The 26,028-nt window shown below is 47.4% G+C and overlaps 3 protein-coding genes across 3 annotated transcripts in view; 2 read left to right on the forward strand and 1 right to left on the reverse strand.

The window, feature by feature from the left end:
• The window catches only part of cica (capicua transcriptional repressor a), a 35,990-nt gene extending 22,738 nt beyond the window's left edge, over positions 1-13,252 (forward strand). Inside the window, exons 12-22 of the mRNA XM_053863892.1 lie at positions 1,474-2,287; positions 3,112-3,254; positions 4,656-4,816; positions 4,897-5,125; positions 5,563-5,833; positions 6,212-6,375; positions 7,331-7,473; positions 8,269-8,420; positions 8,484-8,618; positions 8,687-8,812; positions 9,138-13,252. Of these exons, the coding sequence (XP_053719867.1) occupies positions 1,474-2,287; positions 3,112-3,254; positions 4,656-4,816; positions 4,897-5,125; positions 5,563-5,833; positions 6,212-6,375; positions 7,331-7,473; positions 8,269-8,420; positions 8,484-8,618; positions 8,687-8,812; positions 9,138-9,391 (2,592 nt within the window). The 3' untranslated portion in view covers positions 9,392-13,252. The remainder of the gene's footprint in view (positions 1-1,473; positions 2,288-3,111; positions 3,255-4,655; positions 4,817-4,896; positions 5,126-5,562; positions 5,834-6,211; positions 6,376-7,330; positions 7,474-8,268; positions 8,421-8,483; positions 8,619-8,686; positions 8,813-9,137) is intronic.
• Positions 13,253-13,389: 137 nt separating this feature from the next.
• zgc:91910 (Zinc finger protein 706-like) lies at positions 13,390-16,228 on the forward strand. Its single transcript, XM_053863894.1, has 4 exons — positions 13,390-13,476; positions 15,225-15,375; positions 15,438-15,559; positions 15,692-16,228. Exons 2-3 carry the CDS (start codon positions 15,241-15,243, stop codon positions 15,531-15,533), a joined length of 231 nt encoding a protein of 76 aa, XP_053719869.1. The 5' UTR covers positions 13,390-13,476; positions 15,225-15,240; the 3' UTR covers positions 15,534-15,559; positions 15,692-16,228.
• bmp8a (bone morphogenetic protein 8a) lies at positions 14,828-25,196 on the reverse strand. Its single transcript, XM_053863893.1, has 7 exons — positions 24,408-25,196; positions 20,505-20,697; positions 20,288-20,436; positions 20,041-20,220; positions 18,835-18,914; positions 18,665-18,775; positions 14,828-18,589 (listed from the first exon to the last, which is right to left on the reverse strand). The coding sequence occupies exons 1-7, from the start codon at positions 24,895-24,897 to the stop codon at positions 18,440-18,442; spliced, it is 1,353 nt and encodes a 450-aa protein (XP_053719868.1). The 5' UTR covers positions 24,898-25,196; the 3' UTR covers positions 14,828-18,439.
• Between the last annotated feature and the right edge of the window lie 832 nt (positions 25,197-26,028).

Genomic DNA, 26,028 nt, shown 5'->3' on the forward strand with positions numbered 1-26,028 from the left:
TTCTTCTTTAAACCATTTTCTTGGTTTATTCTTGGTAACTCAGCACAAATACTTGCATTTGCTCCCAAGTGTTTTTATTATTAAATATACAATGCTAAATGGAAATGACATTTTTACCTCTTTTTTTGTTCATAATAACCCCCTTTACCTGGCAAAAAATAAATAAAAAAAATAAATTACAGTTATGTGATTTCAAAGACTACTGACAGTAATGCTGTAATAGGATTATAAAAATGAAAAGTAAATAAATAAATGAACAATAATAATAATAATGGTTGTCATCATTATATTACAATATTGCTGCATCTCATCTGGTGTGCTTCCTCTTGAGGCTTTCTCTAACTGCTGATAAATGCCGATAAAGAATGAAGAAATGTTTACCTGAATCCTTGGTGCGCATTAATTCTTTAGCATTACTGACACATGTAAGGTACGTCCTTTGATAGTGAAATTTAAAAGGACTCACTTGTTGTGACCCTGAGGCACATTCCTCTCTGTTCTCTACTGGCTGCAGCCTCACTGAAGAAAAGCTTGTGCAAAGCATTTTTCCTTCAATGTTTGAATCTAAAGTAGTTAATTTAGTTTTTTTCCAGTGCTGTAGATGATATAGACTGAACTGAAAGGACCTGGATTAACAGTTACATCATGCCAGTTCTCATGACAACTGTAAACAGCACATGGACAAACTGAAGCGCTTGTGGGAACTGTGACTCTGTCATCAACTCATTGCCCTGATATTGCATGTTGGAGTAGAAAAATTGTTGCCAAAAACATCAGACGGAAAAGGGTTTAAAACTATTCATTACTGAGCACTCAAAGTAGTGACTTCCTGTTGGAGGTTTTCTTAACTAAAGTCTTGTTTTTGTGGGTGTATTTCCTTCAACAAACTGGTTGAGTGTATTTTTAGTTTGTGGGATTATGAGCCCTTATAAAAGTTTCTGGATTGTTAGTCATGGCCTCCTCTCAACTCTATTTGTAAGCATGTGTTTTACATAATGTAATGCTTTAGTTGGCACATTTTTAGAGGTTACACAATTAATCACTTTTTAATATTTGATACCAGAATTGTGAAATCTAAGATGAGTGTGTGCACGTAAGGTCAAACATCAGGGTGCAAACTTCCATGTACCATCCATCAACACTGTCTCCTTAAGTCTGCTGTTGTGGTTATGACTTCACATGATACAATGTGGTGCACCTGGAACTGAACGCCGTTTCATTTTTTGTATTTAATGATTACCACATGAAAAGCCATTTTATTTAATGTAGTGGAAAACTGTGAGGGTTTAAGATGTTCAGGGGATTTTAGGAAACATCGTGGTCATGTAGAAACATTTAACAGGCTGCACGTTTTTGATCTGAGCGTTTGAAAGTGAGCCACTCAAATCTGGAGTCCGCCAGGAAGCCTGTGAAGGAGAGTTTTTAGAGAAAGTTTCCTGCTTTGATCTCTCCTCCTCCTTCTCCTCCCTTCAGCATCGCTTTCAGCCGGGCGCTCCATCCTCCCTCTCATCCTCCTCCTCTCCTCCATCCACCGCTCGCTCTGACTCCAAGAGGAACGTGGAAGGTGAAGACGGGTCTGAGAGGCAGAGACGGAGCAGAGAAGACGCAGGAGAGAAGAACAATGAAGGAGGACCTTTAAGGGAGGAAGTGAAAGGAGATGGAGGGGCTGGGGGGCAGAGCATCTCCTCTCTGGCAGGATCCACGGCTCCTCCGGCCCAGAACTGTGTGACCAAGATTCTTGGTGCCGTTCGCATGGCTCCTACCATTGTGACCAATGTGGTCCAGCCCATCACCAGCTCTCCGATACCTATCGCCAGCAAACCAGTGGAGGGCGCTGTGGCTCTCAACTCGCCTCATGACAACAAACCAGCTATCTTGATTGGAGGAGGAGGCGCGGCACATCTGCCAATCACATCAGGGGGTGGGTACCTGTCCTCCTCCTCCTCTCCCTGTGGTCCTGTAAACCCTCTTGTGGGCAACGGCCTGGTCACTAATCTAGTTCTTGGAGGGTCCTTCCCCACCGGCCACCCAGTTCAGCTCCTTCCCCAGCAGCCACACGCACAAACCTTCCCAGTAGTCCAGCCCACGACCACAGCTTCCTCGCTCACGCTGTCTGCTGCGCCCAAGCCGCTAGCTCAAGTCCAGTACATCCTCCCCACCGAAAGCCCCTCCTCCCCCCAACTGACCCACCATCAAGTCCTGACTCTGCCCTCCAATGCCCCACTGACCAACGGCGTGAGCTCAGGGGCTGCTGTCAGAGTGGCATCAGTCAACCCCGGAACCAGAGGTGAGACCCAGATACCCAAATCAGTCGTCCGAATGGCTTGTTCTGCAGTTAAATAACACGGAGGCTAACTATACGATCTAAAATCACCTACGTGAGTGTTTGCCTGCCTGTTTATGCCCTGCACTGGAGTGGTAACACATCTAGGTGCTGCCGTACTTCGTGCAAGATTAAAGTCCGACTCCCCATAAACCCAAAAAAGAAATCAAGAACCGCTCATGAATAAACAAAGTACAGGTCTTCCTTGCTACCAACAGTGCAGCTCTAGTCAGTGGTTAGTTGCCTGTCACAGGTCGTCCAAGATTTACAAGAGATTTATTGTGCAAAAGTCATGGTGTTCTGATCCTGAAGTCCCACATAGAGAGACTTTTTTTGATGCTTCAGTGGACAAGGCACCTGTTACTCTATGAACTAGAACTGTGACCAGCTTAGATAAGTACTGCGTGTCACCCAGCAGCCGCAGCAGCAGTAAGAAAGCTGAAGGATATTTCCTGCCTCACAGCAACAAAACACAGTGGTCCCTGCTGTTTGACTTCTTCTAAATTACTATGAAATGTCTGAAACCGACGTGATTGTTCATGCTCATGAGATTAATGATTGAAAACTGGTGTCCACCCACGTCTCACTCCTGCTATTTATAAGACTCCGATGATGAAAGTCTGCTGATAACAGTGAGGAATCTCTCTGCGCTCGCCAACATGTCCTCCACCAACTCTCTCCGCTTCTGCGTCTTCACCTCTTTTGACTCCATTCATCTGTTACAGTTATATATATATATATATATATTAACACTGCGTCTCTCTCTCTCCCTCCCTCTCACTCATTAGTTCAAACTCAGTCACCGGTCTTACAGAGCAAGATGCTGGTTCCCATGGCAACAGCGAGAGCAGGGTCTACTCCTCCTCATCCTTCTATTTCCCTGGTGGCTCCGCCTCTTCCTGTACAGAACGGCCCAGTGACTGGAAACAAGGTAGGGGCGCGCAGCACGGCTTCAAACGTAACAAGACGCCGCGCCGTTGACATGTGACAAAGGTGTTTACATCCACCCTGGCAGCAGGACTGAAATACAAATGTTCCCGCAGCAGATCAAAGCAGATGCCAGAAGGATGGAAGAACTCGGAGAGGAAGTGGACGTTTTGATTTATTCCGTCTTTGATCTGGTTCACTCGACAGATTCTTTAGAAAGTCAACTTTCAGCGGCTGATAAAAACTGCTGCGTTTTACTTTGACGTGCCTCGTCTCTCTCAGCTGCAGGATTCTGGAGAACAGAATAATCTTTCACTTCTGTGCCATTTCCCTTCATCACACAATTATTCCACGCCCAAACTCTCCCGGTAGATCTTGAAAAAGAGGAGCCCCACCCAGACCTGCACACGCTCCAGAAACGCACTGTGGAGCCAGTTAGCTGTGCTTCATTAGCTAGCTAATACAGACCGGACGTGTGGTGAAAAAACTGGTCTACAGTGTGTCCGGACCACGGGCTGGTGTTTAGGGAACTGAAATTCCTTGCCTCGTTTCAACATGACACCGTGCACATAGTTTTCAAAAAAGTTGTACACATCGACCCGGATACATCAGTCGGTTCGCTCATACTGGATCTGAAACCAGCAGCTAGCGGAAACCCTGCTTCATGACGTCATTGCCAGCCAGAGTGGAAAACTTCTGTCTGATTTGGTTCCGGGGGAATACTGGTTTCAAAACAGGTCACAACCATGAGAGCTCAAAAGATACATGAAATCTACAGGTATTCCTGGACCCATGTCCTGATGATCTTAACTGATGTAGCACATTTGAAAGGAAGTCCAGTGGTTCATCCACTCCAGTCACAGTAGTGTGAATGACCTCCAGCTTCTTCTGGCCACAGGCTCAGATATTACACAGTGAAGACAGCAGGACATCAGCATGTGCAGAAACAGCTGTTTTGTTTTGAATGTCAGGCCCTCTTCTTTCAAACTCCTACCATGACTCCATAGTACCAGGGGTCAGAGATATGACTCCACCCTTCCAAAAAGCCCAGCTCGAATTACACGCCAACAATCTAAAGGTGCCTTAGGTTGCCTCAACTGGACAGTCACAGAAACGGTCTTGTTTCATCCAGAAGGTGCCAGATCCTCAAACTTTTGGTCTTGGTATTTTGATGCATCAGTAATTGTTGCCTGCCAGATGGAGATCTCCACCCAGTTTTCCATTCTTGCCACTGTCCTGCTGTCCTGACAGCCTTTCAGAGTCATGGTAGCCGTAAAATCCCACGACTCATGGAATTTCTAGCATTTCGAGCCCGCATTTTCCGGGTTTTGTGTTAAATGTTTCGAACAGAATCACATTAGTAACTTCTTTTTCCCATTGTTCACCGCTTCTATTCCACACTTAGGTGATCCAGATCGCTCCCATGCCAGTGGTCCAGACGAACATCCAGCCTGGAGGCAGTGCGTCAGTCCAACCTGGCAACCCTTTCCCCGTTTCCGTGGCCACAGTCATGACCTCGGGCGTTGCTCCTCCTCAAACAGTTCTCTTGACCTCCCCACCCACCAGGTCACTGACAAACCTGAGCTTCCTGACTGAATTGCTGTCAGATGTTTCTGCTCAAGTCTAAGGTCCCGTCTCTCCTTCAGGATCACGTACGTCCAGTCCAGTCCTGGAGCCACCAGCAACGCCATTCCTCAAGCCACCGCCCCAACCTCCGTCTCGGCTTACGTACCCTCACCTCTGGCAACTTTGGGCTTCACCACCATCGCCCCAGCTGCTCAAACTCTGGTCCAACCTTCTCTGCTGACCCCTGCTCCTCCTCTGGTCGGTCAGACTCATACGACTCCAGTCCAAGCAGCAGCAGCAGCTCATCAGGTAGGAGGCAGTGGTCCGTGGAGGCTCTTCAGTGAAGGTTAAGATTTAATAAAGAGGAAACGCCCACTCTTCAGAAATATGTTTTAATGGGGCTAATGACTTCAGGGAAAGTCAGAGCTTACGCGTCATTGTGGACAGATGTTGGACCACAAAGCACCATTGTCAGTTTGTTGAGTCTCAGACGCAGTTTCGCAGTTTCACAGTTTCACATTTAATTCTACAATCTGGACAGTGCTGCAGCAGTTGTGGCCTCATTCTACATTGATGTCGATTCTCAAATTAATCCAACACCCGTTTCATCACGGCTGGCTCATCCAGTTCCTTTTCCATAGCTTTCCTCCCATTCAGGAGCTCATCGCCATCATCCCACACACTCTCATCATCAATAAGATTTTTAGATGTGTATCGATAAGTTTCTCGTCCTCTGCCCCTCTCAGGTGCTAACTGCCATCTACCCAACGCCTGCGGTTCCTCTGGGGGCCAGCGTGGTCTCAGTCACCACTGTTCCTCCAGTGATGCCCCAGGACGGCAGCAGCGCTCCATGTCTCATCGCTCCAGGCTCCGCTGTGGTGCAGCCGTGTGGTGAGGTGGGGGAGCAGCACAAGGTGGAGGTTAAAAAAGAGAAGGACGAGCCCGATGCTGGGGCTGAAGAGGAAGGTCAGGGGGCGTACGGCGGCTGGGAAAACTCCTCAGTGGCCACCTGCTCAGGTACCAGCTGCTGCTTCTCTTTGATACTTTTCAGGTGATGAAACTATAAATTGCAACTTCTCTATTTATAGGCTTTCATATTTGTAAGGTGTGAGTATGACTCCACAAAACTGTGAGCTACTTTTGAGACCAACAGATGATGAAGCTTCTTTAACTCCCTGAGGTTGGAGTGTTGTATACCTCGTTCCTCACAACTTAGCTGTGCTAATTGTCATGCGCTGATGTCTGTACTTTAATCTGTGCATCGGGTTTTTATTACCTTCCAAAACGTCTGAGTTTCATCTTCCGTGTCAATATAAAAAACAGCTTCAAATGTGTTTCATGTTCACGACAGAACGTTTGTCCTTGATCTTTTTCTGTTGTCTGTTTTTGTTTCAGATGTGAAGAAAGAAGAAGAAGTGAGCATAAAAGAGGAAGTGGAGAAATTGGAACAAGACAGTGAAACCAGCAGCAAACAAGAGGAGAATCAAGAGAGAGCGAGGAGAGACAGGAGCCAGGAGGTGATGAGGGAGGACTTCAACAGGGGTGACGGCAGGAAAGAGGTGAGGCTCTTGGAAGGTCCCGTTATATGCTGGTCATCTAGACATTAGACCCTAGTGAAGCACTTAAATTAGTGAAAGTCACGTGTTTTAATTTGATACATTTCAAGTTGTGCCTTGACGATGCAACATTTTCCTTCCAGGAAGGAGCCTGTTTTGCATAGAAAACAATCAATGTACCGCTAACTTTTTGCTGCTTAAATCACAGCTTACTGTATCAAAAACACACAGTGTTGATCCTTCTCATATTCGCGGCATCACAAACCCTGTTCTGCCAGTTTTATTTTGGAGCTAAATTGTGACGGTGTGAGGTGCCAGGGAAAGAAGCTAGTGCCCCGTGATGTTTGTCGCTTTGCGTTGGCTTACAGAAGAGCTGCCGGAGATCAACATCTGTTGACGCTGTTGTGAAGAGAAGGGGAGAGAACGTAGTCAGACAGGCAGTTTTTGTCCAGAGAGGGAAGTGAAGGTCACATGATGCTTTCATTGCCGTGGGTGAGGCCATTCATTTTCAAACAGTGCGGTACAGTAAGGGGAACAGCCAGAACAAACCCCATGGTAAAGTGATCCAGCCTAACCTATGGACAGACCTGAAGCCGGACCTCCAAATAATTTATGATCCACCAGACCGAACCGTTTTCCTTCCTCCTGACCTCCCTGGGAGGGAAGTCTGGCAGGTGTGGTCCGCTCCCACAGCTCAGGGCGGGGCTGATCCCTTGCTAAGGCATAAAGAAAAGGCCTAATACATCATTTCACCAAAGGCAATGTTCGGTGCTGCCAAAAAATGTTTTTAAATCTCCACTGCGTTCATTTGTTGTGGTGACCAGCACAATTTCTGTTGTCCCCCCCATCATATCTGTTCTCTATTTCTTCCGTCTGGAACAGTTATTATGGGATGTACCTTTCAATGAACCATGACAGATTCATGTGTAGAACTTTAACATGGCTTCTGTTCTCGCAGCTGGCACTTTGTTCCACGCCTCCGTCCTCCTCGACTTCGGGCCAGCCTTCGCCTCCTTCGTCAGAAAAAGATGCCGCCTCTTCTTCCTCCAGCAAGAAGACGAAGTTCCGCCCTCCGCCGCTCACGCCTGAATCACACGACAAGTATGTTGTAAAAGAATGGCGGCGGCATGAGCTGTCGGGTGGCGACTTTAACACTCGTCAATGTGTTCTGAAGTATTCTCCGTCTGCCAAGTCCAAAAGCAGCTTCTCTGACTTTGGTTATGGTTTCTGCAGAATCAGTGCCAGAGACGGAGACTGTGCCAGGTCCTTCTGTCAGACAATGTTGTCTCTATTTTAGCAGTCAAGGCGGTGCTGTGTGAATCACAAAGAAATCTGGGAAGCAATTTGTTCAAGAGTTGTTTTTTTTAATGCTGCTGCCTCGTGTGTTTTCTACTTGTTTTGATGTTTCTGCTTTGTTTTAACACGTTTGTTCACATGAGATCTTTAAAAAGAGATCTTTACTCTGAAGGCGTGGTGGCTCCCATTTAAGCCGTGCGCCACCATTGTTTACATCTAGTAAAAAACCCGAGGTACTCAAACAAGACGGTACAGATGAGCCTGACAATTACCTAAGTTCAACTACTACTACTACTAAGTTCAAAGGTCAGTCCTACGTCTTTACACTCACTAGCCAACTGAACATTGTGGTCTATTATCCAAGAAGCAATCTTTTTGATTTAAAGATGAAAATCAAAGTGAAAGACTGGCCAGGGAAGGGCTACCTAAGGCACTGAAGATCCTACTCTTGCCTTTTCATCCCCATCTATTGAGCATATAATCTTCGATCTGAATCCATTTCCCTTCGATCAAACAGTGTTTAGACTATATTTTCTGTGATCCAAGTATAAAAACAGACCCACAAGTTGGTGAGTTGTGAAACAGCCGCTGTGTTTCCAGAGTTCTGTTGGAGAGCTACTTTAAGGAGCGTCTTGCCGAGCTGCCAGAGTTCAACCCTGAGGAGGTTCTCCCGTCACCCACGCTGCAGAGCCTGGCCACTTCACCCCGAGCCATCCTGGGTAGCTACCGCAAGAAGAGGCGCAACTCCACAGGTATGAGACGAACTTGCTGCAGACGAGGAGAGAGCCCTCACCGCCATCTCTGTCGGCCATCAGATCTGGAGCTCTCAGCAGAAGACCCCAGCTCCCCGCGGAGAAAGACTCGCCGTTTGTCCAGCTGCAGCCCCGAGCCCAACACCCCGAAAAGCGCCGCCAAGTGTGAGGGCGAAATCTTCACCTTCGATAGGCCTGGTGAGAGCAGGAAGGTGCAGAAGCATCTCTGTGTTGGATCAACTTGACACCACTGATTTTCTACACAGCTGCTGAAGGAGAGGAGGTTCCTGCGGACCTGGACCGAGTCCCATACTCGTCCCTGAGAAGGACTTTAGATCAGCGTCGGGCACTGGTCATGCAATTGTTCCAGGAACATGGCTTCTTCCCTTCGGGTGGGTCAACTCAAGGCGTGTGGGCCTGAGTGAGCCTGCAGAAAGAGCTTTAACGTTGCTCAAAAAATGTTCCCCAAAACCCCCAGCACATGTTGATATCATGACCTACAAAGATCAGGCGTTTTTGGATCTAGCTGAAATCTCAGATGTCAACAATAAAGTTTAAGATGTTGTGCCAATAAGATGTAATTTAACAGTTAGACTGACTCCCTGTGGAAGTTCATCTCTCTGTCAGTAGCCTCCTCTGAGTTGTGGATGTACTCCATGTAGCTAGAATGTTTAAGGGCTACAGTTATGGACGCTAATCTTCCGTCTCTCCTCTCAGCTCAAGCCACTGCAGCCTTCCAGGCCCGCTACCCCGACACCTTCCCGAACAAGGTGGTTCTCCAGCTGAAGATCCGAGAGGTCCGTCAGAAGATCATGCAGACGGCTTCCCCTGGTGGCATGGAGCCCGGCGGTTCCATGGAGCCCTCCGCTGCGCACAGCTCCTCCGTCCACCAGAGTCGCGAGGACCGAGGCCCGGAGGTGCAGGACGACAAAACCAGGAGCTTTGAGGAGCCCAAGGATGAAGGCTCTTAAGAAGATGCTGGATCCGAGAGCAGAGAGACGCGTGTGGATCTGCTGGCACTAATCTCCAGTTAGACTCTAGTGAGAGTAAACTCGAAGGTGATTGGTCAGAGCAGATGTTCGGAACGACAAACCTCAAAGCCGGACTTTTTTTCCCTAGAATGTTTCAGTCTGCTCTGTTGCTGTTCAGTCCAACTCAGCGGTACACACTCTCTGTGTCTCTCTCTCTCTCACACACACACACACACTTGTGCTGTCCAGCTTGCACATGCCCCAACACACACACACATGCATACACACACTCTCCAATGAACCAAAACAGACTGTTACTCTTGGTGGGTGGCCCAAAGGGGAGTCCCCACCAGGGACCCGAAAACACGACGGCACTTTTGTCACTTAATGTGTAGATGCATTTTGCTGACTCAATCACCTCGTCCCTCCCCCCACTCCTCAGCACAGTGGGCAGGACATCAGTACCCAACTGACCATCACTGATACTCCACGGCCCCTCGATGCTGCACACACACACACACACGGCTCGACCAAGCCAATGGCCTGCACAGTTTCAGTGATTGTATTGAGAAGCGCGACGTCGGGAGCGGAACAGTATTTGTTCGGCCGCTGTCCACTTGGACCATGGCGGCGTCCACACTGCCACCTGGAGCCCTCAAAGTCATCCGCGTTGAAGTTTAAGATTCAGAATGATTCTTGTTACCATCCCAGGTCACATGACCAACAAAGGCACTTTAGACATTTGATTGAGCGTTTTGAAATGCAGCACGAACTTTTAGCACTTTAAGTTGAGAGAGACGGACGAATGATGCTGCAACGGTATGTTGCGTTGGAGCTGTGGCGGGAATTTATCAAGAGGTCAACCAAATCAAAGCTTTTTCTACAGTCTGCCATTTTCAAAATTCAACCATAAAAACTCAGACAGAAGCCTCTTCACCCACGTCGGATCTAAGTTAGTGTCTCAGCAGTCATCACTGGCGGTTCACTTGTGTAGCTAATTTCAAACATCGCTGTGTCATGTCGAGCTTTACTATGGCGCCTAGCGTTGTGGTGCTAAATATTCAACTTCTGGAAACAGGAAGACAATCTTCATGCATCAGTCAAATTCTAAAAATAAAAAAAAAATTAAAAAACACCCGCAATGAATGTAATGTAACCCGACTGAAGTAATACCTAATGAGCCAGCTTAGCATTGGTACAGCAACTGGTTGAAAGACAAGTATTTTGGATCACAAATAAGTGGAAAAAAGGATTATTCTGTAAAAACAGACCTGTAAAAACAGGTCTATGTACATGTTATATCATAGCTGAGCATCATAGCTTAGCATTGTTAAGCTAGCATGCACCTTCATGAGTAAACCGTTCAGGTAAATAGCCCATTTTTCTGTTCACTAAATCTACTAAGCACTTTTCCGCTTTTTGGATTAGTTTTACCTAGGAACGTGGGGTGCAATTATGACCACAGATTATAGTCCAATCTGAATGTGTCAGTAAACTTTGTCAGTAAAATTTGAGTTTTGCTAGAAGTATATGAAAGTAGTGTGAATAGACTGTCAGTAACACGTGCAGATTTAACGCATCGTGCAACCTGTGGTTTGAAGCCCAAAACAAATCGGTCCAAATTCTGCCTTTTTCTAAGTTGAATTGTGGGTAGTTTCACTGTATTAGCATTACATACTACGATTACTGTCCAAATCCGAAAGTCTGAATGTTACCAACATCCCTTGGTGTAGCAACTTTACCCCATGTTCCTAGGCAAAACGGGTCTGATGAAAATAGTGCGTTATTCTTGTTTTAAGCTGTAAAAAAACAGCTTCCATACAGGAGCTGGTTAGCATAATTAGCTCTGTCAGCCTATTAGTGCTAGCTAGAAAGTTGTTCAAAAGTTACTGCCGCAAGAGATTTTTTTGGGAGGCGTCTACATATAGTTGGATCCTCACCAAAAGGGGGTTTGTGTTCCCCACTGTGAGGGTCACATGAGGGTTCTGAAGGCTCCTGGTGTTGATCGCAACAAAAGCGTGGCAGTGTGGACGCGGCCCGCGTCTCAGAGAGCAGCGGCTACTTTTCAAGTTGAAGCCTGAAGTGACCAGGCGACGCAAAGAGATTATGTCCAGAGACTTTCGGTTGCGAGGCTTTGAAGAATTGACTTGGATGCCAAGGAGAGGGCGACACGACTGAAGGAAGACCTGTGCGACACAAACACACCCAACTTCTCAGACTCTCCCAGTGGATGTTGCTTTTTGTTCTGGTCGCCGTGGAATTCTCCAGTTTTTACTGTGGACTGTTTCTCTCTTGTGGCTCTATCGTGTTTCTTCTCCAGCAAGTCACAACTTAAAAAAAAAAAAAAAAACATGAAAAAAAAAAACTCTTTGGACAGAGACGGGGACACGTGTGTCCGACGCCCCCCGCCCCCTGCTTGTCGGCAGGGTGGGTCCTCCCTTGACCCCTCACCCCGACTGTTTCTCACCCGACACCTACGTGGGGAGCGTTTGTTGTTTTGTAAAGAAAAAAAAAAATCAGGTGTTTGCACAATTTGCGCGGCTGCTTCTCATCTGAGAGCGCCCGAGTTAAATCAGGAAAGTATTGTTTTGTTTTATGAGATTGTTTTATTAGAGAATAATAACCTTGTTCCATTGGCTACCCATCCTCCTCAGCCCCTCCAAGTGTTAGGAAGTGCCCTTAAGCTCTGGTCCCGGGTCAGGCGCTATGTAGCTCAGGATGGTTGTGGTCAGTTCAGGGAAAGCAGATCCAGGACCAGCCCTGGAGGGCCACGTCTCTGCAGACCTCCCCCTCCTCCCTCCTCCTCCCTCCTCCTCTTCCTCCCCCTCCTCCTCTCTTGTCGACACTTTATCCTTTCCCATCAAATGGTGCAATAGGACTTTTTGTTTTTGGGGAAGGGGCGGACTACTTAGTTTCTTCAGGTGGAAGGCGCTGTGCCATAGACAAGAAATCAGGCGAAGAGCAAACTGTTTTAACCGACAGCAATGACTCATTGTTGTCCAAGTGATTAGAGTGTAACGTACTAAAAGTCAAAGACAGTTTTACCAATAGCACTTTTTCGGCTCTTTGCCTCCTCGGTGAAGAGCAGGGTAGTTATGATGATGATGATGATGATGATGGGTGTGTCATTTATTCCTCTGTATACAAGTTGGATGTGTGATAAAGAAATATAAATATATATATAACTGGTATTTCCATCTACGTGCAGTCAGGTGTGTGTGTGGGTCTTGGCACATGCAGGTCGCAGGCTCACTCGCTTCATCATCAATAGTCTATTTTTCCGTGTATTCTACGTCCTATATCGTGCTCTAGAGTATTTTTATAGTCACCGCGACTATCGTCTGCCATTTTGACTGTTATCACACGCCGGAAATTCAGGATGACAACCATATATCTTCAGGAAGTTCCGTAACAAACTCTCGCCGTTCTGCTACCGCGCATGTGCCATCACACCCAAGACTGCGCACACACACCCATGCAGACACACACACACACACACACACACACACACTGTATGATTGTGCTTCACAAATAAACTGTCCTTACTTTGGAGGTGAGATTTTGGGCGAGCGACGTGAGTGTTGTCTCACTGGCAGGCATGTTGACCATGTGCAATATTTCTAAAGGAAAATGACGAAATATTGAAAATATTAAAGATCTAACACACAGATGGCGGCCGTGCTTCTTTGGTCTTGACTCACAACATGTTCGTGCACTCTGGAAACCAGTGAGAGCCGGAGGCGGCGGGTCACCACAGCCAAACAGTTGACCTCATCTCTGAAAGTGTGTCCACACTTCCCTCCATGAATCAACCTAAAAAGGTCCTCGGACACAAGAAGACAGCCGAAATATATCCTCCATTTATTACATAGATTTGGGGTCTGGGTGACTTCTGGGCCTGAATCCATTAAGTGTTCGCTAAGTTATGTAAATGTATTTTAAAAGAAACTCTCAGCAGTTCCTATTCCAGGCGGTGGATGTTCCACCCCCTGTCAGTGGGCGGCGCTGTGACCTCCCCGCCGCCATCGTTGGTCTACATTCAAATAGAGAGTGACGAAAGATAAGAGCAGTCTTTATCCCCCGCGGTAAGTCTTTAATCTTTTCAACTAAAACAACAAACGTCAATACACCTAAACGCGTCGTCTATGTAGATGTTGATTCCGTGCTTTAATTTCAGTTCGTTTCGTGGCGGTTTGTAGCCGCTGCTTCTGGTTAGCTTTGTATGCTAACGTTGGTAGCGGAGCTGCTTCTCGCGATGTGTTTCGGCCCACTGCATTTGGTTTAAACTTAATAAATGTCTCCGTCATTTCCACCGAATTGTATGTTCCAATGGCTGTTACGAGTCGTACCTGGCTGTTCGCCCTGAATTTCACCCCCAAAGCCCCAGGTTGTTGTCACGACGGTGGTGGCAACAGCTAGCATGTTTAGCATGCATTTGGTTATAACGTACATCGATGAACTGCTCTGTTTTTGTTCGATACTCACCTCGTGTTTTTGCTTCTCCGCATTAAAAGACAAACAGCGTAACGTAATGTACGGGTTGTGCTTGAATTAAAAATGTCCTGTACATGTTTGTTGCCATCTTTTACGGTGTTGTTGTGTCTTCGTAGTTCTAGCCAAAGCCCAGCGAGTTTTGTGTGGATTTACTTTGATGTTTTGTGAGTTTATTCTTTCATAATGTAAACCCATGAGTCTCATATGAGTTGTTGTTGTATATGGATGAGCAGCTGAGAGTCTGTCACCAGGTTTCTGGTCTTTGGTGCGGCAGTGGTTTCATTGTGGAACCACATCTGTGTCGCTAGGAGCAAATGGGACAGTGGTCTCTTCACACGGAGTCACTTCAGGTCGTTTATTTACAATCCAGATCTATAAAATAAATGTGCGAAACTATGTAACTTCACCCCACAAAATCATGTACTATGTGTAAAGGGCAAGATCCTGCAAAAATGTTTTCATCTTGAACTTTCACTTCCCCAATGCACGGCAGTTGACGCCAAAATAAGAGACACTTGTCTCATTTTTATATTTAAACAAGAAACGTTCTAATGATATTGATAGTTACTGAGACTGTCATTTGGTCGAGCGGAGTATCTACTGTCCGACTGCTCTGACTTGGGTCAGGTCAGTCAGGTTTAGTCTCTCTTGTACTCTAAACTTTTGTTTTTCGTCATCAGTCTCTGACGCATTGTGCATTCGTGCCTGAGCAAACCTCACAAAAGCTTAATATGAATAATGATCTGTGAATCGGCACTAACTTGTAACTGTGAGTCAGTTGGAACCCGAAAAATATGCATAATTTAAATCTAACTCCGGAGCCGACTCGTCTGACATCACAGTTAAGAAATGGCTCTGCAGCCTCAATATTTATTGGACAAACATTTACACGAAAGGCTGGTGAACATCTGCTCATGAGCAAAGAAACATGACGTACCTAATATCAAACAATGTCAGAGCTGAGTGTGAATACAGGACGTGCAAATCTGACTTGACAAAACTCATTCAAGTGAACACGTGAAAGAGGAGCGTTGAATCTGCCGAGTCCATGAGCAGACGAGTCATTGCTGTACCCAGTGACTTGGCTTCATAAGGTTCTCGATGTGAATTGAAACGATGCCTCTGACTGAGGCAGTTGCCTGGGTTTGTTTCAAGCAAAATACTGTGGATGCGTTGTGTTATTAAACAAAAGTGAGCGGTGTCACAGGTCCCACAACAGACGTCGGTGCTCGGCCTGTGACTATACAGTTGCTGTGACACCACAATGATCTGACCATCTTCTACTACTACTCTCAGTGGAATGTGACCCTTGACCTGATGGTTCATTTGCTGGTTTCAGGAGGAAGGTGAGGGCCATGGCTCGTGGGCAGCAGAAGATCCAGTCGCAGCAGAAGAACGCCAAGAAGGCGGCCGAGAAGAAGAAGGGCCAGGGAGCTGACCAGAAGACTGCAGCGAAGGCTGCTCTGGTCCACACCTGCCCTGTCTGCAGGGTGAGTTCACACCACGGTGGTGACCAAGTTCTCCCAGCTGACCTGTTGACCTGTTCCTGCAGACACAAATGCCCGACCCAAAGACCTTCAAACAGCATTTCGAGAGCAAGCACCCCAAGTCTCCGATGCCCCCTGAACTGGCTGATGTCCAGGCGTAAGAAGCCACGGATGGATCTCCACCCAGGTGAGCAGCTGCTGGTCTTCTGACATCTACTCTTCCACGTGTTCTTTAGCTTCCCTCTTAGCGTTAGCTTCTGCCTCCCTTGGTCGCAGGAACTGCTCCGTGGCTCTGTTCAGCATATGCCTTCTCTCACAGATACACACCCACCGCGAACATTACGTTGACTCATGGCTGCTGGATGACCACCACTGGACCATCAGGGAGGAGGGGACGGGGCCGACATGGGGGCGAGGGGGGTTCGACGAGTGTAGAGCTACAGAAGTTCACCAGCAGTCCGTTTGTTCCCGTGTCTGAGTCTCTCCGGAACCAGAACCTGCGTATGGATCTCACACAGTGTTCTGACTCGATCATTTCAACTCAGACGTGGAGAACCGTGAATCCTCTTTGCTATTGTCGACAGTCATGAACCCGAGGCGTCTAACTCCAGACCTCCTCAACACAGAACCTCACGCTGGACCACCACCACTTGTGTTCATTTCCTCACGTGTCTCTGTCAGAAAGCAGGCGGGTCCGACGGTGCGGGGCGACCCACCGGGTGTCGTGTGTCTGTCGAGAGACTTGGAGAACAGTAACTGCCAAAATGATTCCCTGACCTTTTTTAACAATCCGACCAAAACCGACTCCTCACTGTATTTTTTTTACCCTTTTCAATAAATTAAACATTGTATTTAACCTCAAGCCTCCGGATGCTTCTTCATACTGTTGTCATTCCTGAGGCGTGCGTGCGTGTGACCCTGAACATGTCAATGCTGACCATGTGTTGTGTGTTTTCTCTTAGAAGAGAGTGTAACTCCTTTAAAAGATCGAGAAGCTGAGCTGCGTGAGCTGTAGTGTGCACTGTCCTCAGCGGCCGAAGACTCTGGAGGGTGAGAGGACTGTGGTCTGAGGTCTCCACACGCCGAGGTGCAGTCAGACACCAGAGCTCTGAGGTGACCTGTGTACGTCGCAGCTGTTGGGTTTATTTTGAACCACTGAACAAGGAACTAGACCCAACACAGACACAAATAACTTGGTTTTTGTGTGTTTTTTTCGAGACATTAAACCCTATGAAATGATAGGAATGGCATTCCCTTATACAATATTGGGGGATTTTATCTGAGTAGCAGAAAAACAAGCTGTAACTCTGGATGATGGACGACATTTCCACCATTGTTGTATTGCTGCAGTAGGCTCTTTATGGTAGACAACAATTGTGAGGCAGTTTACAGCAGAATGTAATTCATGAGACGCTCTCTGGAGAGACTGCTCATGAGGTGAGTGGGACTTGGCATCTTTTTAATCGTTGATGCATCATGTGTCATTCACTCATTCATTTCTCATGAAAATAGACATTATGAAGGTCTCATCAGTAATGCCTTCTTAGTGCTTTCATGAGACATGCGGTGAGTATAGAAGAGGATGTGATGAATGCTCACAAACACACTTGACAACTTGTTACAGTTTTCCAAAGGTATTATAAGGATGAGAGGGTTTTGTGTCTTTATATCGAGGTGAAGTCCACAATTTTTATGTGTATGAAACCTTAAGTCCAAAATTAACAAACGGTTATGAAAATTCTATAAAGCCTCATAAATGCGTTATGTCTTATCACGCTACGTATCATGCCTTTTAGATGATGTTTGAAGTGTTACTGATTTATTTGAGGAAGTCAGCTGAATGACTCTGGGTGTCGGTCAGTGTATGTGTGAATTTCTTCATCAGGTTTCACGAACCTCTTCAGACACAAGAACCGATCCAACTAAGATTCCAAGTTGAGCCTTGGACTTTCATGCAGGTTCACTTCCAGGTCGCATCAGTCCGTGGAAAATAAAATATTCCCTGATATGCTTTAGTTTTCAAAATCAGCTGAATGAAAAAAGGAGTTAACTTCATGGTGAAACAGAAAGTGAATGAAGGAATGATGATTTTCTTGTCAGCTTTCAAAAGAAAGTCTCAGCAGCTGCGACAGACACAGGGCCCTAAGAGTTAGACCTCCTTAAGTTCCTGTAGATGAAATGCAGGTTGGTGCTGTGAAGCTTCAGACCAACAACACACCGCAGGGAGGTGAAGCGACACAACACTCAGTGTTGACAGGATTTTTTTACTATTAAACTTCATCAGCTGCCTGTCAGGAAGCTTTGACCTGATGCCCTCTGGTCTGTTTTACATCTGGCTTAGTTCCAGGGACACTGAAAAGCACTGATCATGTGTGTTTGCTTCATTTTCCAACACTGGACTCGTGCTGCCGTCAGGACCAAGTACAGCCAACAGAGACCAGTGAGGGCCGAGACTAAACTGCTGACAGAATTCAGAAGCACAAGTCTTGAACTCATGGAGAGATGCAGATTTATTTCTTATTTTCCAAAATAAATCAAGAACCTTCATCGGAACAAACCTGTAGTTTATTTACAGCGTCACCTTTGACCCCAGAGCATTGCTTCTGAAGTGAAACGCTCCAGACTTCTGTCAAGAAGCTCCGTGAGAGTCGACCATTTCTAGCACGGTGCTGTCAGAAGATTGACAGTATTTACATTATTGTTATTATTCAAGGGCTTCCACGCTGACGACTGCCTGCCTGTGCAGCCGCCTCCCTTTTCCGTTAGAGGGCGCGCACACGCGTCCATACAGCACTGTAAACCGCACCATGAAATGTGACCAGTAGGGGGCGACATTCTGGAACTACAGACTTGAGTGCAGAGAGTGGTTTGTTTGCTGACAGGAAACAAATCTTTATTACAAATAAATACGTGAGGAGTCACGGGCGTTTGTGTTCTGGCACAGGTGAGTACAGGTGAAGGTCCTCTGTCTGTAAGGAATGGAAATGTTTGTATGGCGTGTTGGCATCGCTGTTGTGGTGTGTACCTGCGTGCAGCTGGACCGTCGAGTCTCTGAGCTGGTTCTGCTTCATAAACAGCCGCAGTTCTTGACCACCATGTTGCGATGCTTTTTGAGGATGACGTTGTTGTTGTCGTCGTAGAACAGCACAGAGATTGGGCTGAGCTTGGTGGGAGCGCAGCAGGCCTTGGGCACCTCGTCCGGCTTCAACAGGTGGACCTGAGGAGAGGGACAGTCAGCGGCTCCACTGACCCGGGGCGATGGGTCAGAGGTGGGCGATGGGGGGCCACTGACCACTTGCTGGATGAGGGCGTGGTTGGTGGCGTTCATGCAGGAGCCCAGCGGGTAGAAACACTCGCCGTCGCAGTAGTAGGCCGAGTATCCCGCGGGAGCCAGGACCCAGTCCTGCAGCGCAGACACGCGGGTCAACACTCGGCTCCCCTGGCTGAGCTGTGTGAACTGACCTTCCATCCAAGGTCGCTGAAGCTGACGTAGAGCTCGTGCTTCCTGCACGGCTGACCGCCGCTGTTCGCCGGGCTGCGATCTGACGGGAGGAAACAGGTGTCAGCACTAAGGTGTCCTCACTCGCGTCATTTCAACATCCATGTTCCATCAAGCCTGTGGCTGCTGGAATACTTTCAGAAAACTAATAAATGTGTGTGTGGAGTCAAACATTTGCCCTTTTTCTCCCAAGGAGAAGATGCTGTGATCTTTTTTCTCTTTGGGCTTGTCCCTTCAGTGGTGGCCACAGCGGATCATCTACCACCATCTCCCCCGTCCTCTGCTTCCTCTTCTCTCAAACCTACAGACCTCATGTCCTCCTTCACCACCTCCATCAATCTCCTCTGTGGCCTTCCTCTCCACCTTCTGCCTGGCAGTTCTAACATCTCAACATCTTCATCTACCAATGTACTGGCTCTCTCTCTCTCCTCTGTACATGTCCAAACCATCTCCATCCAGCCTCTCTGACTTGGTCTCCTAAACACCTGAGCACATGTGCTGTCCCTCTGATCCTATCATCATCCTGCTCACTCCCAGAGAGAAGCTCAGCATCTTCATCTCTGCTACCTCCAGCTCTGCCTCCTGTCTTTTCCTCAGTGCCACTGTTTCCAAACCATACAACATTGCTGGCCTCACCACCCTTTTGGACACTTTCCCTTTCATCCTTGCCCACACCCTTTTGTCACACATCACACCTGACACTTTTCTCCAATGATTCCACCCTGCCTGCACCCTCTTCTTCACCTCTTTCTCACACTCTCCATGGCCCTGGACAGTTGAGCCTCAGTACTTCAAACCTCCACCTTCTTTATCTCTGCATCCTGTAACTTCACCTGTCCACTTGGCTCCCTCCCATTCACACACATGGATTCCATCTTTCTGTGACACACCTCTCTAGCTGATCTTCCACTTGCTCCCTGCTCTCACCACAGATCACAGTGTCATCTGCGAAGATGCTGTGATGTTTTCTGTAAATGGATCTCACTGGACCTGTGCCTTGTTAAAGCCATTAAAAGTTGGACTCCAACTCTGGAAACCTTTTCTTGGAACAAGCTTGGAAGAATTATTTTTTTTATCCAAGAACAAATGGTGTTCTTCTGAAGACCTCTCTCCTGAAGAGGTCAACGGACTGAGGTGTGAGGGGGAGTCCACCGTGTCCGGGACTCAACTGTGAATGCTGGGCACGGGCAGGTCATATTTGGGCTTCCTCCTCCGCGGGTGAGTCTTGACGGCGCGCGGCGGCCGACAGGGGATCTGACTCTCCCTGAAGAAGGTGACCATGAACGGCTGTTTGGAGCGAGGACCCCGGCGACCCACCAACCCGATCCAGCCGGCAGACAGGGATCGGTCTGGAAGAGGGAGCAGAGGTCAAAGGTCAGACAGCATGACGTAAGCGCTGGAGACAGAGAGACCAACCTTCCTCCGTTTCCACATAAAGACGAATCCCCAAGTTGCTGCGGGGGTGAAGGAGCCAGTGGTTGGATGCTGAGGTGACATCGAAGGCCAGCCAGCCCTCCTGTCCTGCGGGGACCGACTGCATGTCCAGCAGGACCAGCTCTGGTTCTCTAGGGGAACAGCGACCGTCATGGCAGGACACAGAGAGAGGCTGCGCGTGACTGAAGCCGTGGCCGACCTGAGCCTGTTGTCTCTCTTGATCTCGTAGACGGAGATGTGCAGGGTCCTGTTGGCCCTCTGTCCAAACGTCAGAGTCTTGTAGATCCGGAACTCGGCCGCCGTCACCGTCTCTCCCTGCGGCAGAGGCGTCAGGTCGAAGCGAAACTCCTTCCAGTAGGGACGCGGCTGCAGCAGGTCTCGCTCCTGCTCCACTGCAACACAGCGGCAAACACGCCGTGGGATGAGCAGTCAACTAGCAGCACAGCACAAGAAATATAAACAAGTCAATTTCTTCCAGCCTTTGATGCAGCTGTTTCGATGGGATTTTGTTCTTTTACACACAAGTGGGGTTCCCCCCCCCCAACCTCCGTAAAAATGAAAAAAAAGTGACTTAGAAGGATAAGAGTGTGAAAAGACAAAAATGGAAGTGGAAAGTCCCAGTGGTGAATAAAATCCACTCATATAAATTATGACAGTCGAAGACATAAAGACAAAAGCAGTGATGTTGGTGAAGACAGGCATCAAAATTCTCGTGGAAATTAAGACATGGAGGGAAAAATAGCAACAGAAAATAAACACAAAAAGATGGGAAATGGGAAAATCATATTTGGAACTAAGTGAAAAATCATACTTTCTATGAAAACACCAGACAATGAAAACCCCTGTAGAATTAAACGCCTCATGAAAGTGGGTATGAGAAAATGAAAGAAAAAGCATGGAGTAGTTTATTTTAAAATGAAATTTAAATGAAAACATTACACTAGGAAAAGGTTGGACCTGGGACACACTTAAACTATATAAGTGGAACTAAGGAAATACATTTGATGGGGGAAGCATAAAACTATTAAATGAAAAAAATGTCGTAAAAAAGAGAAAAAAATAATTCATGTAGTGGAAAAAACTATTTGGTAAAAAACATTTTGAAAAAGAAATTGATGGGGCTGCTGGAAAAATTACCCATGGAAAAACATCTGACTTGGGGAAACATGGAAAAACAAAAAGAAAACTCTGAAGAGAAAAAAATGACACTTGGACAAAAGGGAAGAAAATTAATGGGAGGAAAATAAAAAGAAATCCTACCTAAAAATCATTGCTCAGTGTATAGTGGGAAATACGACGTTAAAAATAGGGGATAGATGTGTGGGGAAAAAATGGGGTTAAAAAATTATTAATGGGATAAAAATCACAAAACATGAGGAAGCAAAGATAAACCTGAGGAAGACAAACAGAAAAATGGAGGAGGTGGGAAAGTGTTGAGATACTTGGAAATAAGTCCCACTTGAAAAACAGGACGTAGATAAATGAGTTTGGAGGGGCGAAGTCATTCTTGACCGATATGGGATGAAAACATCAAACTTTGAGAGAGGCACAGACGGCAGCGGGCGGAGAAGCGCGCGAGCCCCACAACACCAGCCATGGTCCCCGCAGCAGAGCGGCTCCTCCTCAACCCTCCGTTCTGTCGCGTCCCCGGGGTTGAAGCTTCTCCACACAGCTGGTGGCAGGGCATCCCTCCACGTGGGGACACACACACCGCCCTAATGAGAGACACTTAGCGCGGCCCGCCGCTGCAGCTGCGCACACTCGCCACTAATTGCAGCTCCACCTGGTATTTTTAGCCTGGCTATTCTTGCTCCACTTTGGTCCACATTCTCTTCCCCCAGAGTCGCTTTGTGCGGCTTTTAATTCCAACCAGCTGCGTGTTCGCACCACGACGCACACACACTCGGGACCTAACGTACAGAACGATGTGCGTCGTCATGGCAACAGCGTCTGACCCCCGCTCCCCAGGTCTGCTCGCGCTCTCTCTCAGTGTGGTGCTGCGGCCAGTCTGTAGGGGGCGCTGTTACAGCCAGTGATGACAGTTTACAGAGGCGAGCAGACTCCAAATGAGAGGCCCGCGCAGCGTCCTCCACTCTGTTTACCAACACCCGTCCGCAGCCAGCGGCGCTGACGGACAAATTCTAGGCTTCGGCCCGGTCCTCCAAACACACCTGAAGTTCAAACAGGAAAGCCGAGGTCGGTGTTTACAGTGGCGCAGGAGCGGAGCGGGACGTGGAGCCGGGCTTGGGCGGGTCGGAAGCAGAGCGGCGGCAGGAAGCGCCGTGTTTACGCTGACTGATAGGCATCGGTCTGAAGGGCCACTGGGATCCTGGGAGCCTTGGCTGCCGCAGTGTTACCACGCGGCCAACAGCCTTTAACCTCCAGTCATATGCGCGTGTTTCTTCTTTGTTTTAAAGGGTCTGTTGATCTCGTCCGTTTGCTGTCGAGTGTGACTCGTGACAACATTGTTGTTATGGCACCATGATGCGATCAAGTGCTGTGTTTGAGCACACGCTAGGTCGTCTTCTTCAGCGCCACCTAGAGGTCTGGCATGCACCAAGCATCAGTGAGTCTCTTATTATTATTCATAAGTTCAAAGTGAACTAACAAAGAATAATAATAAAGAAAAAAATCCACAAAATTTGGTCTGAAAATAAACCTGATGTTGGTAAAAATCCGAGTGAGAACCTTCAACATAAAAAAAGAAAAACATTCAATATTTTTTATGATTTATTGCTCCTCATTCAATGACTTTTATTTCAAATCCTAAGGCAAAACACCTTTACAATATTTTGCCTGAATATGCTTTTCTTATTTCTTGTTCATTACCTTTTTTCTGAGATTAGATTTATATATTTTTCCATACTTTTCACACAAATCTATTAATTTGTATAGAGAATCTTATAGCTGTATACAAAATAATGTCATAAAAATCATAATAAAATACACAATTATCCTATTTTGATATTACAAATGTAAGTTATATATATATATATATATATATATATATATATATATATATATATATATATATATATATATATATATATATATATATATGAAATAGTATCGTATAACAATATAATTCATGTAATTACTATTATTCCCGGGTTCCTCTCAACTGTGCTGGAATGTAAAGTGGAGCTTCTGGAGATTTAATTCCTCAACTTTTTTTCCCATCTTTCCTCTCTGGTTCATTTCAGTGAAAACACCATTCGGATGTGGGGACAAAATGTGGCAGAAACAGACAAATGAAAACAGAAAATAAAAATCCTTGGGGATGGGAAAATCTGATTTGGAAGTAGGGAACTAATCCCACTTGAAAAAATGAAATTATTTTTTTTAAAAAGCAAACGTGAGGACAACAACACACTTGGAGCGCAGTAATTCAAATTTAGCATTTGGCTTTAAAGTGAGAGACGAGCGAAGACAAGAACTGGCATCAAAATGTGACGTCAGCACGTCAGGCTCACACGGAAACATGAGCGTGTCTGAGCTGAGCCAGAAGGCATGGAATCACAGAGAGTCCCTGGGTGTAGCTGTGTACAGAAAAGCATCGCATCACATGGTTTGGTCTTCAAACGTTACCATGAAGGTTCATCCAGATCAGACTGAGAATTGACTTCTGCACTCTGGCTGGGGAACATCTTGGATCCGACATGAGGCATCTGGGGTTTTCTGATGGCGCTTTTGTGGTTGACCCATTTGGTCTGAAGGTTCTAGAGCCTTTCCCGACACGCTTCCTTTTAGGAACTCACTGAGGGTCAGGAGCACGAAGGAGCTGTGTCCTGGCTTCTGGTAGCAGGTTGAGAGTTTTGGTTGTGTAGCTTCCACCACTGAACATGTTAAGGAAGTTGATTAGCATTATCTAGCTAGTCGCTACACCTGTGAACCTTTGTCTGAACTGATGATGAAGCTATGTAAGTATGAGCAGGTGACCATGTTGAATGGAGATCGGGTTGTGTGCAGGAACGTCACCCACGACCGCAGTGGTCAGTACCCTCACACGGTGCGATGTAGAAACAGCCCTCTGGGGTCGTAATATTAGCGCTAGCAAACAAACCTCGGCGGCCCGTGAAACCCTCTGGCAGCCTGAACTCACCCAGGTTCACGAAGCTCATGACGGTGTCGGCCTCACTGACCACCGTGCCCAGCAGCGGAGTGTGGGTGCTGAGCGTGGGCAGCGCGGCGTGGTGGACGTGAGCCAGTCGCTCCACTCCCCGAAACCTGGCCGCTCCAGGCGCGCTCGCAAAGATCCCGTTGCCGTCCTCCTCCCCATCCACAGACATGGCGTGGTACAGGTCCAGCATGAAGAGCGGCGCCGAGGATGGCGGTCTGAGCGGCGGGTGGGGTCTGGGCCTTCCTGGCAGACCCAGGATGGACAGGATCTCCTTCTGCATCTCCTTCTTCTCACGGCCACTGAGGCGCCTGAAGCTGGAGTGGACCAGTGTCTCAGCCTGGTGGCTCCACAGGGAGAGGAAGAGCAAGAGGAGCAGGGGCAAGACCAGAGTCCTGGACAACAGCTGCGAGGGAGGAGGTCCAGTGGAGGTCCTTGACTTCCTCAGGGACAGATAGTGGACGTTGGTAGCCATCTTCTGGTCTGCTGGTCGTCAGTGTCTCCACCACTCCTGTACGGACACAGCAGAATCCAGCAGACGGACCAGAGAGCGAGAGTCTTCAGAGCTGAACCATTCTTCAGAAGCAAACAGGTGAGGCTCCTCTTCGTCCGGGCTCTTCCTCCGCTTCTGCTGCTCCGACTCTCCAGAGTCTCGGGTGTTTCAATCCCGGCTCAGCACTTCTGATCCCAGTTGGTTCTGAAGACTCTCCTTCAGCAGCGGTGACACTGAGTGTTTGCGCACTTGTGGTTCCGAGCCTGGAGGGAGTTCCCTCCCCGAGTCCCACTGCTTTCATGTGAGTTGACTTCTCTCCCTGTCTCCTCACCCCTCCCAGTGGAGCAGCTCTCTCTCCTCCCTCCATCCTCCTCTCATGACTGCCTCTTTTCACAACCACCGTCCTGCACAAATCAAGAACCGGGTCGGAACTGTAACCCCTCAGTGGGACCCACTTAGCCTGAGATGCCCTCCCCTCTGCTCCACTCCAAAACTCTGCCGGCTGACTGAGCTCCTCTGCAGGAGACTGGAGAGCCAGGATGAGGTGTTGAGTGTCAACAATGTTCTCTAGTCCAGACACACCTGACAGGGACGCTGACAGTGAGACCCCCAGTGGGGATCGAGATGCTTTTTTTTGGGCCCTTCCCTTCACTCTTAAAGTCTTGATGGAAAACAGTTTTTCATCAACTGCTGGCAGATTTATTTTGGTGTCTGATGGGTCATTATCGTGACTCCACCTGAGTGCATTCGCGTCGGCCATTTTTATTCATTTTCTGCTGCGTTTTTCACCGCGCTCCTCCTTCCAGATTGCTGTTACTTTTCTCGGACCCAGGTACCAGCATTCCCAAGACATTCCAGGATTTGTGGACATTTTGGGCTCATTGAAAATGACGACTCATTGAAAAAGGGGCTAGAAAGTCAGCGAAAAGCTCAAATTCTGTCGCCCTAAAAAAGAGATCAGAGCCAAGTTAAATCAGCCTCAAAGAACCAGAGATTTGGCAAAAAAAATTCGAGCTAGAGTGAGCTATCAAGCTGGTTACAGTAGAGCAGAGGAGGAAAAATTGTGATTGTGGCCAAATGGTGGAAACATGAAAATCACCAGTTTCGTAGTCA

This window comes from Synchiropus splendidus, chromosome 4 (assembly GCF_027744825.2).
Source record: "Synchiropus splendidus isolate RoL2022-P1 chromosome 4, RoL_Sspl_1.0, whole genome shotgun sequence".
NCBI classification, from domain to species: domain Eukaryota; kingdom Metazoa; phylum Chordata; class Actinopteri; order Syngnathiformes; family Callionymidae; genus Synchiropus; species Synchiropus splendidus.

What these genes read in the sequence shown, in the direction of transcription:
- zgc:91910 (XM_053863894.1), top strand. Translation starts at nt 15,241, where the DNA reads ATGGCTCGTGGGCAGCAGAAGATCCAGTCGCAGCAGAAGAACGCCAAG. An exon ending in ACACCTGCCCTGTCTGCAGG is followed by an intron (nt 15,376 to 15,437) that starts GTGAGTTCACAC and finishes CTGTTCCTGCAG; the next exon opens with ACACAAATGCCCGACCCAAA.
- bmp8a (XM_053863893.1), bottom strand. Translation starts at nt 24,897, where the DNA reads ATGGCTACCAACGTCCACTATCTGTCCCTGAGGAAGTCAAGGACCTCC. An exon ending in CATGAGCTTCGTGAACCTGG is followed by an intron (nt 20,698 to 24,407) that starts GTGAGTTCAGGC and finishes GCTGTGTTGCAG; the next exon opens with TGGAGCAGGAGCGAGACCTG. An exon ending in ACGCCCTCATCCAGCAAGTG is followed by an intron (nt 18,590 to 18,664) that starts GTCAGTGGCCCC and finishes CCCTCTCCTCAG; the next exon opens with GTCCACCTGTTGAAGCCGGA.